The sequence below is a fragment of the Bombus terrestris genome, chromosome 6, assembly GCF_910591885.1.
Source record: "Bombus terrestris chromosome 6, iyBomTerr1.2, whole genome shotgun sequence".
In the NCBI taxonomy this organism is placed as follows: Eukaryota; Metazoa; Arthropoda; class Insecta; order Hymenoptera; family Apidae; genus Bombus; species Bombus terrestris.
The window spans coordinates 7401496-7412320 of NC_063274.1; the positions used below are offsets into that span (position 1 = coordinate 7401496).

Sequence of the window (10825 nt, forward strand, 5' to 3'; positions counted from 1 at the left end):
ATGATTGACGTGGCCTATTACTGATATTACTAATTATGTATTGTTTTTTTGTGTAGATAGTGTAAATATAGTAATACTTCTTTTAAAATAGTACACTAAAACTCGATGTGTTAATGTATACATTTTTTCTTTTCAAATGTGAACATATCGAACGCTTAATATTCTCAGGAAAATTACATAGGTAGGGGAAAAAATTCGTTAGGAAATTTAACTTCGAATCGGGAAATTTTCAATAACAATATACTAACAAGATATTTTTATTTGTTTTACCTATAATTCTGTTACATAATATTATTATATTTTTTCGATATTTTACAATAAAAACAATACTTTCATTTTTGTATGTGACTGAAAATTCTTACGTATTACATCAAATTTTATTAATGGTTAAGATTTAGCTTAAAAATTACACTTTATTCTTACTGTTTGTTTTTGGTGAAAATTTCTTTTGAATAAATATATATTCGTCGTTAGTGCATATATTTTTCGCGTAATACGATTGAGGTAATGTGATGTTGCAATATTGAAGTATTTGTTATACAAATATGACTAATTAATTTACATTCTTCTTTTCTGTTTTTGATTTTGATACAAATTATCAATTGTGATGTTTAATTGTAATTAAAAAGTCAGATATAACATTTTTTCTTTCTTAAATGACTTTTAATATTATTTAACCTAGAACTGTCAAATATAAAGTATATCTTTCTTTGCAATGAAAAAATAAAATGAAAATAGCACGTTACAAATTATATATATAGAAATTTATATTATTAGTTACTTATAAAATTTGTACGTATACTGTACATACAAATTTTATACATCTTTTGTTAAGTTTTGTATTATTTCAGTGCAAATTTAATCTTATATTTTTCTACAATTGATTATCTAATTTATACAGATGGATAGTGAAAAGCAAAAAGATGAGATTGTTGCGTTGGAAAGTATTTACAATTCAGAAGAGTTTTCATATCACAAGGAGAATGATCAGTACCAATGTACTTTTACAATATTCATAAATCTTCCTGTAGATTATCAAGCAACATACAAGGATTGTAGGCAAGTGGATGAACCGGAACAAAAGATTAAAATATCTCATTTACCGCCATTAAAGCTTCATGTACTTCTACCAAAAAATTATCCTTCGGAGTTGCCACCTAAATTTACTTTATGCTCATCTTGGTTGCATCTCTCATTGTTAACTAAACTATGTAAAAAATTAGACAAGTTGTGGGAAGAAAGTAAAGAGCAAGAAATATTATTTACATGGGTAGCCTTTCTGCATGATGAAACTTTAGAATTCTTGGATATACAAGACAATCTTAATATGAGTCCTGCTTACACACGTTATAAAGAAACTTTGGAAATAGCACATATCATTCATAAGAATAAAATAGATAATATAGACAAAGAATGTACAATTGAAGGTGCAAAAAACGCCATAAAGAAAAAAGTTAATGACAAGCAGTTAGGTAAGTTAGTAAGGAAATATCATGATAAAAGGGCTGTATTAGATTGTCCTATTGGAAGAAATCCAATACAAACACTGATCGATTACAATGAGAAACGTAACCAAATTGAATTCAAGAAAAACTTCTATACTTGTAAGATTTGTTTTGTGGACAAATTAGGAGAGCATTGTACACAATTTTTCCCTTGTGGTCACGTATTTTGTAAAGATTGCATAGCTGGTTACCTAGAAATAAGAATCAAAGATGGAAATGTGCAAAATATTTATTGTCCAGAAGAAAAATGTACCTCTGAAGCAACTCCTGCACAGGTGAATTTTTTTGTTCATTTCAAAGTCTGTTTCTATTCCTTTGATAATATTAATGTTTTCAGATAAAAGACTTAGTAAGTTCAGAATTATTTGCAAAGTATGATTCTATATTATTGAATGCCACATTAGATACTATGGGAGACATAGTATATTGTCCAAGACGTAATTGTCAGTATCCAGTTAGTCGTGAACCAAATGAACAAGTGGCAAATTGCCCAATCTGTCAATATGCATTCTGCATTTATTGCAAAATGGTGTATCATGGCATAGAACCATGCAAAGTTTATTCAGGTATATTTTTGCAAAATATTACTTAATGTTTAAAATCATTAAATGATTGTTCATGATATGTAGTATTGAAAACATTAATATTTCAAATATATTTACTCTATTATACAGCTGAAATACATAAAGTGGTAGCTGAATATCAAGAAGCTCCTGATGATAAGAAACAGCAAATGGAACAACGTTATGGTAAAAAACAACTCCAAACTTTGGTAGAAAATGCTATGTCTGAGAATTGGATTAAAAGTAATAGCCAAAAATGCCCTAGATGTCAAGCTGCTATTGAGGTATTATCTGATAATAAACAATAACGTTATTTAATATACACATATGTAATACAGAATGATCTGTTTGCTATAAAGATGGTATTGCCTTTAAGTTAACTCAATGGGATCACTCTGTATGAAACAAGTACATTGTATATATAATGCAATTATTTCACAGAAATCAGATGGTTGCAACAAAATGGTGTGTTGGCGATGTAATACATATTTTTGTTGGTTATGCAGCACTGTTCTCAATCGTAATAAGCCATACGAACATTTTCAAGATATGGATTCTAAGTGCTATAACATGTTATATTATGGAATGCCAATTGAAGATAACGATGACGAAGGAGATAGTGACGATGACATAGGAGATGACGTATATATGTGGCATAATTTCCAACTGTATCCAAATTATGAATCAGAAGATGAAGATTTTTATGAGGACATTGTAATATAAAATGAAAATAAAACACGAATATACGCGTTCAGACGATTAGTGACCATTATTGCTTCGTAAATTATTAATTCGCGAATGAATGTTTAAGCTGTAGGCAATACATAAAAAGTTGTAAAATTTTGTTTACATAAATAGCACCTGTTTTCCGCATATTGATATATAAACGTGTTTGTACGAAAGAACGTAAAATATGTATATCTTTACCGATTTATTATATAAATATCAGTTAAACAAGTAATTATTTTTTCAGAATTTTATAAAAATTTTTGTATAAAATATTAATATGTATATCTAAATTACGTGAGAAAGAAGTTACAAAGATTGTAAACGATACGAATGTATAAATAAAAAAAGACAATTATTCAACATAAAAAGGTCTAGGATTTTTTAATATAAGGACACATCGTTGCTGAAGACAATCTGTCTCTTTATTACCAAAAAAAAGATATCAAAACAATTGTAAATACTCGAGCTATTTAGTATTCTTCGGCACCTTCTCCTTCACCTTCGGCGGAATCCATGCCGACTTCCTCGTAGTCTTTCTCAAGAGCCGCAAGATCTTCACGAGCTTCGGAAAATTCACCTTCTTCCATACCTTCGCCGACATACCAATGGACGAATGCACGTTTAGCGTACATAAGATCGAATTTATGGTCAAGACGGGCCCAGGCTTCCGCGATAGCAGTCGTGTTTGACAACATGCAAACGGCACGCTGTACCTTGGCAAGATCACCACCAGGGACCACAGTCGGAGGCTGGTAGTTAATACCAACTTTAAATCCAGTTGGACACCAATCGACAAATTGAATAGTACGTTTTGTTTTGATGGTGGCAATCGCAGCATTTACATCTTTGGGTACGACATCGCCTCTGTATAACATACAGCAGGCCATATATTTTCCATGGCGAGGATCGCATTTCACCATCTGATTGGCTGGCTCGAAACATGCGTTCGTAATCTCTGATACAGAGAGCTGTTCGTGATATGCCTTCTCTGCGGAGATGACAGGTGCGTACGTTACCAAAGGGAAATGAATCCTGGGATAAGGTACCAAATTAGTTTGGAATTCAGTCAAATCGACGTTCAGTGCACCGTCGAATCGCAGAGAAGCTGTGATGGAGGATACAATTTGGCCGATCAGTCGATTTAAATTAGTGTACGTAGGTCTTTCAATGTCTAAGTTACGGCGACAAATATCATAGATGGCTTCATTGTCAACCATAAATGCGCAGTCGGAATGTTCAAGAGTGGTATGTGTGGTCAGAATTGAATTGTATGGCTCAACGACTGCAGTAGAGACTTGTGGAGCAGGATAGATTGCAAATTCCAGCTTCGATTTTTTGCCATAGTCTACAGAAAGTCGTTCCATCAAGAGAGAGGTGAATCCAGAACCAGTGCCACCTCCAAAGGAATGGAAAATAAGAAATCCTTGAAGACCAGTACATTGATCAGCCAATTTACGAATTCTGTCTAAGACAAGGTCTACAATTTCTTTTCCAATTGTATAGTGACCACGAGCGTAGTTATTGGCCGCATCTTCCTTGCCAGTGATCAGTTGTTCTGGATGAAACAGCTGACGATAGGTACCAGTACGTACTTCATCTTAAATAAGAAAATCAATTTGGTTACAAATTTATATAAACAACTACATCTTATAATGTAACAGAACTAAGGATATTAACCAACTACTGTGGGTTCTAAGTCAATGAAGACTGCTCTTGGTACATGTTTCCCTGCACCAGTTTCACTAAAGAAGGTGTTGAAACTGTCATCACCCCCACCAATGGTTTTGTCAGATGGCATTTGGCCATCAGGCTGGATGCCATGCTCCAGACAATACAATTCCCAGCAGGCATTACCAATCTGGACACCAGCTTGTCCAACATGAACTGAGATACATTCACGCTAAAATAAAGATACAAAATACATTTATAAATTACAGAAATAACTAAATATTCCATATTTAACAACCCCCATACTTAAATTTTTAATAATAATGAATATCAATTTTCTTCAGAATGATAAATTAACATGTCAATGCTCAAAGTTCAATGAACTCAACTGTTAAAAAAAAAAGGATCATTATAATTCGAATCATTATAAAAACAAATTGTTTAAATAGGTATATAAAACATGAGAAAACGAATATATACAATAAAAAGTTAAGATATTAAATAAAGAATAATCGAAATAAAAAGAGATTCCAAAAATACGTTAACTCAGCATAAAGCCGGAAGCCGGCCGGCATTTAACCGTTACAAGATGGCTACTTTCTTTCCAGTAGTGTATCATTATCTTTTTACCTTTCTTTAACATTCTTTAAAATATAAAAATGAAATTAAAACTTACCATTTTGTAATGTAAAGTCTTTCAAAATTCTTCAAAGAAAGAAATAGAAATAGACGTAAGACGTCGATAGTTGGCTCAAGCAAGTAATGGAGCTTTCGCTAACAACTACGGCACCTCCGCCCAAAAATCAGAATGCATCACCGGCTCCTAGCACGGGTATTTATACCTTCGGTAGGCAACTTCGTCACCGTACGCTGATTGGTCGTCGGTGGCCTCATTCCCTTTCGTGATTGGTCTTTTTTCGACCGCAGTACCCACGGCAACTGAACACACAGTCCTTATACGGAAAATATAGTCCCTCGTATTAACGATATAATTGCTTGTTTCTCTGATATTAGACAATATGTTTATTTATTATGTTAGATTAAATGAACAATAATAAAAATTAATTTTTAGCCAAAGCATCTGAACAAACTTTAGGAAAATGAGTATAATTTTTATAGAAAAATGTAGTTGCGATGCGCGACAGTTTCTTCCATATTTGGATTTTGCATTTTTATTGGTGACTCATGTAACTCGTGTAACTCTTGTAATAAAATGTAATGTATTTTTATCCCGAAATGTCGCAAATCTAAAAACATTATTTCAGAGATAATAGATTAAAGATTACTAAAAAATTATTGCTTTTCATGATACATAAATAATGTTAAGTAATGTTTCATGTTAAATAATATAACATAAATTAGTAAATATATATATATATACATACGTATGTGTTATGAATAATTTAAACATTTGTTAATTTTTTTACTATTTCCCATTACATTTAGCATCTGCTTGGGACGGTAATTTAATTTGCATATAAATATAAAATATAAGGATTTTAAAATGTAAATTATAAAATGAATAATAATTTTTTATTAAACTGTACATTTGTTTATATTTTCTTAACTTTTCCTGTATGAAGTTTATAATCGTGTATATTATAGTAAATATGCAATATATGTACCTTCAAAAGTACATTTAAATATTTTAATTCACAGAAACAATTGATATTTAATATTTCGATACAATATTATAATACATAATATCATAAAATATATTGAAATGTAGCATGTGTATTAAAAAGGACATAGAACCTTTCGAGTTGGCGAGGTGTATGGGATCTTATAATATGTATTTGTATTATGTACACCCATATTAGGTATTGATCTTGTCTCCGTATACCGGGTGTCCTACAAATGTGAACATAACTGAATTTTCCTAAAAATATATTAAAACTGCTACATTGCACATTCCAGGAAAACAGTTTTAGTTCTTATAATCAGGAAATAAAAAATAACACCAAAATTAACATACTGAAATATTAATAACAATAAAAAAATAATAAAACTGAGAATAATATAATGTGAAAATATTCAAACATCTGATTTAACGTTATAAGTTTTAAACAAAATTTGCGAATGTATACTGTACTTTACTAGCAACTATTTAAGTCATTAAGCAGATACGTTAATTTGTTATAAGAAAGATAACATAAGACTAAAGTAAGGAATGCATCCAAGATTGACATGTAAACTTCGGTAGATTGATTATACGATGAATTGTAGTTGATCTACTTCCTGCCCACAAGCATAGACCGTATCCGCTCTCTATTCTTGATTCTGCGATCTCACCTTACTGTGGTTTCTGACCTCTTTACAGTTTTGTATCTCTTTTGGTCTTGTGAAATCTTTCAATCGTAAAATCATACAAGAAATGCAACTCGAATGATAATAAAACAATTCACTCGAATATATTTTCTTTATTTCATTTGATATAGCGAGGTTATCTTTAAAATGGATAGAATCATGTCTATCTCTATAATTTTTTACATATATATATTATCAATTCTCAATTGAAACAAATAGAATAAATTACAGATTCCGCCTTTATTAGCCAAACTCTCTATTACTAATTTTAGTTCTACTAATTCTTGGCCATATATATCGATGATTAGATTATTGAGAATGAAATCACGAATTTCCTTTCACAGCCTACACATATTTCAGTATTAAAGAATAAGAAGCGGTACAAGTATTTTCCATCGTATGATTGAATACTATGGTAGATAGCTGCCCCTAGGATGTACATTTTAATATAGTGCTTGTTAATTTTAACTTTGTAAAGCAGTACTTGCGTTTATGCCTTTATGTTTTTCTATCATACATTTCTTTATGTATTTCATACGTAAAATTTTGCAGAGTTGTTATTCTTAGACTAAATATAATTTCTAAGTTCATCGTTCTAATTTGTAAAGAGTAGAGTAAATTTATTGATATTTTCTTTCTAAGATCAATATCTTAATTTACGAGATATGAAATTCTATTTGTACTATATACTGTCTATGGTATAATTTAACTTTAAATATAGTCATTAAATTGATAAAGGTTGAATTATTTAGTAAGAGGATATTGGTAAAGTTTTGAATTTCTAGATGGCGCTTTCATCACTTACACGTTGCTAGGCAATCTTTTTAAAATAAACATTGAATTGTGATGAAACGAATGTAAATGAATGAAATAATAAAAATATATCAATTATATTGATATTTTTGCAACAAATTTCTATATATATATATTTACAGTAATTGATTAAGACATTGTTTTAAATATGTTCAAGAAGGATATCGATTTCATTAAGGAATATGCACAACATACAGAAGATAGAAAAGAACAAGATTTAAGTCTTTGTTATGCATATCCTATTATAAATAAAATTTCAGAAATCAATGTTCTTACTAATGATACTAAAAATCTGCGAAAATTATGTCAAGAAACTGCATTAGTTGAGGATGGATTATATTCTTCTGATCATCCATTTGTTTACAGTGACATTAAACTTTCTGAACTTAGTAACATGAAAGTTTTACAATATGAATCAAAACGAAAATTCTCTGGCAAATTGTTAGAAATTGTAATTCGTGAAGTAAACATTAATACCAATCAATCCAATTCTATAGAAATCACATCTGTTTATCTGTTATTCAAAAAGAAAATTATATGTAAGGTAAATAGTCCCTTTAATAGAAAGATGCATAAATTGTTAATAAAGAGTTCAGAATGCAATAATCTTTCTACACAAGTACACACTAAAAGTGGTCAATCTAGCATCTTACCATTGCCATTGCCAAAACGCAACGTTGAGAATCATACAGCAGAAATAGATTTTGCAATAAGTGACAATTTTGGTAGAATATATGCTGGAACTGTCACTTGTACAATTACTTTACGTAGTTATGGTGAAAATGAACAAGAGTCATACGCATCTCATCTTTATAAATTAAGTAATGATCCAAATGATCCACAAAATCATTTGTCTTTACTCAAGCCATCGAAAAGTATTCATAAAAAGCAAGTGAAATACTTTTTACTGGAAGACCCAGCATTAACTTTTGGTAGAAATTCAGAATTTATCACACCTAAGAAAAGTCAAACAGAGGAAACAAAATCTCCAGACATAGTCATAACAGAACAACCTGCATTTTCTTTGCTCAATATATCATTCAGGAACTTATTCCAAGTTAAACACCCACTAGAATCATCATCTGGTACCCGTAGACATCATACAATAGGAAAAACAATTTTGTCTGTAACTATCCTGCGAGGAATAGAAATACCAATTAGAGAAGAGTCTGCATTAGTTCAACCATTTGTAGAAGTTGAGTGGGGTAATACAGCACACACAACAGCCATAGCAGAAGGTTCAGCACCTATATGGCACCAAACAATGTACTTTGAGTTACCAAGACAAAATGAAGAGCATTGTATAAAGATTCGCCTGTTTGATCAGCATCCTGTTTGGGGTCAACAGTGGATAGGTGAAGCCAGAATTCCTCTTGAACATCACAGAAATTATCAAGAACTTGAACGATGGATTACATTATCTCCATTATTTAGCCCAAATTTGTTATTTGGATACATACAAGCTAGTCCTGGCCAATCATGTACTCGTATTTATGTTCTGATGAAAATGGATCATTCAAGTATTCCTAAGTCGGTTGAAAGTACTACTATAAATACATTATTGAAAGGAATTCAACGATGTCTCGTTACATCATATAAAATTAACGGCGTCGAAAATCCGAAAGATGCTGCAAGATTAGTGATGCTTGTACCATCGTTACCTAATCATTATGGGCCGATCACTCCACGTCAAACATTGAACATACGTAAAGTGGATCACTATGGAAGAGCAACTCTACTTGCAGTATTATTACAAGGTTTCAATCTGCAGACATACGTTTTATTAGGTGTGTAGTAATTGTACTTAGACTACTATGGTTTTAATTGTAAACAAAAGAAATGTATTAATGATTTTTATATTAATATAACAGGTTCTTCTCAAATAAGTAAATGGACGTCATTTATTTTAAGTATCAGTGAAAACGGAATATATACGCTATGGGATGCAGAAGTTGGAAAATGCTATAAATTAGATGATACCCATTGTCCTTTAATGAAGGTGTCTCGATTAATTAATCATTCTGGCGTTAGTATTATTGTTGTTACACATCAATTTATTTAAAATAATATTAATTTTTTGTAATTATTACGAATAACATATTTTTTAGATATGGGAAAATTTGCAAAAATCTATTTTGGCCCATAATCTCAAGTACGACGTGAAATTAAGCAAAGAATGGCGATTCGTTGACATTACGACGTCAACTAAAAATGATCATACTGTGCAAGTATTAGATTTAAGTATTACAGAGGAAGAACTAAGGCAAATTAAGAAGACCGCTATGGATTTAGAGCAGGCCTTAAAAGATAAGTTAGCTCATTGGCGTAGCACAATTGGTTTAACGACGATCTTTAATCGACATGCAATAACTATTTTACGAAATTTTATTTCTAAAATAGAACCTTCTTCAGAAGTACAATTAGATAAAAGGGATTTGAAACAATTATACAGAGCTTACCACGTTCATGGTTTTATTTTAAACAAACGTGAATGCAGCATCGATGATTTGAGTGAGTATTTACATGCGACGAAGATTTATAATATTAATGATCCAGTTGAATTTGCTGTGGTATGTCAGATACAGCCTTACATCGGTAAAATTTCTTCGATTTGGCTGGCTGTTATAATCCTTAAAAGTCGTGATTAGTTGTCTGTACGAATTAATATTAATTTCTATATTAAGTGACATATTAATTAGAATTTAGTATTTAGTATTGATTATATTCGTTTATTGCATATTTTTATATTGCATTAAAATTAATATTACAATGTTCAAGTAGGATAGTTATTCTTTTTATCATATTCCGAAATTTTGTATAAGGTTTTGATAAACAAACTAATAGAATATTAAACTTTCGTAAAATAACGTAGCATTTTTTTATTATCGAATTATTTGCTTCAATAATATATAATAATTGTATATGAGATTAAAAGTTTATGATACAATAATTTTATAAAAGAATTAAAAATTACAACTATTGTCTTTTTAATTATGTTACCTTTTTGTAAAAACGCAAGCTTTTATAATCCTAATTTTTGTAAATTCAATATACATTTTTATCAAATTTGTGTGTATAATACAGTAGTCCTTGGAAAATTTTTTTAGATTTTGAGAGATTATGAGAGAATCAGTGAATACCCATAATTTATTTACTTATTTTGTTTCAAACATTCATGTAAGGATAAAGGGTTTTTTTTCGCTAATGTTATTCATACCTGTTGCAATAGTACAAAAAAAG

General features: G+C 30.4%; 3 protein-coding genes across 4 annotated transcripts; 2 read left to right on the forward strand and 1 right to left on the reverse strand.

The window, feature by feature from the left end:
• Positions 1-42: 42 nt before the first annotated feature.
• LOC100645244 (E3 ubiquitin-protein ligase RNF14) lies at positions 43-2822 on the forward strand. Of its 2 annotated transcripts, none has more exons than XM_012309401.3 (5): positions 43-181; positions 902-1780; positions 1843-2071; positions 2180-2352; positions 2510-2822. In XM_012309401.3, the coding sequence occupies exons 2-5, from the start codon at positions 902-904 to the stop codon at positions 2789-2791; spliced, it is 1563 nt and encodes a 520-aa protein (XP_012164791.1). In that variant the 5' UTR covers positions 43-181; the 3' UTR covers positions 2792-2822. The 2 variants fall into 2 exon arrangements, with proteins under 2 accessions (XP_012164791.1, XP_003396167.1); XM_003396119.4 differs by lacking the exon at positions 43-181 and adding an exon at positions 211-504.
• Positions 2823-3197: 375 nt separating this feature from the next.
• On the reverse strand, positions 3198-5300 carry LOC100645489 (tubulin alpha-1 chain). Its single transcript, XM_003396121.4, has 3 exons — positions 5142-5300; positions 4475-4697; positions 3198-4394 (listed from the first exon to the last, which is right to left on the reverse strand). The coding sequence occupies exons 1-3, from the start codon at positions 5142-5144 to the stop codon at positions 3268-3270; spliced, it is 1353 nt and encodes a 450-aa protein (XP_003396169.1). The 5' UTR covers positions 5145-5300; the 3' UTR covers positions 3198-3267.
• A 2190-nt stretch (positions 5301-7490) lies between these two features.
• On the forward strand, positions 7491-10500 carry LOC100645122 (coiled-coil and C2 domain-containing protein 2A). Its single transcript, XM_003396118.4, has 3 exons — positions 7491-9372; positions 9457-9611; positions 9694-10500. Exons 1-3 carry the CDS (start codon positions 7734-7736, stop codon positions 10231-10233), a joined length of 2334 nt encoding a protein of 777 aa, XP_003396166.1. The 5' UTR covers positions 7491-7733; the 3' UTR covers positions 10234-10500.
• Positions 10501-10825: the final 325 nt, after the last annotated feature.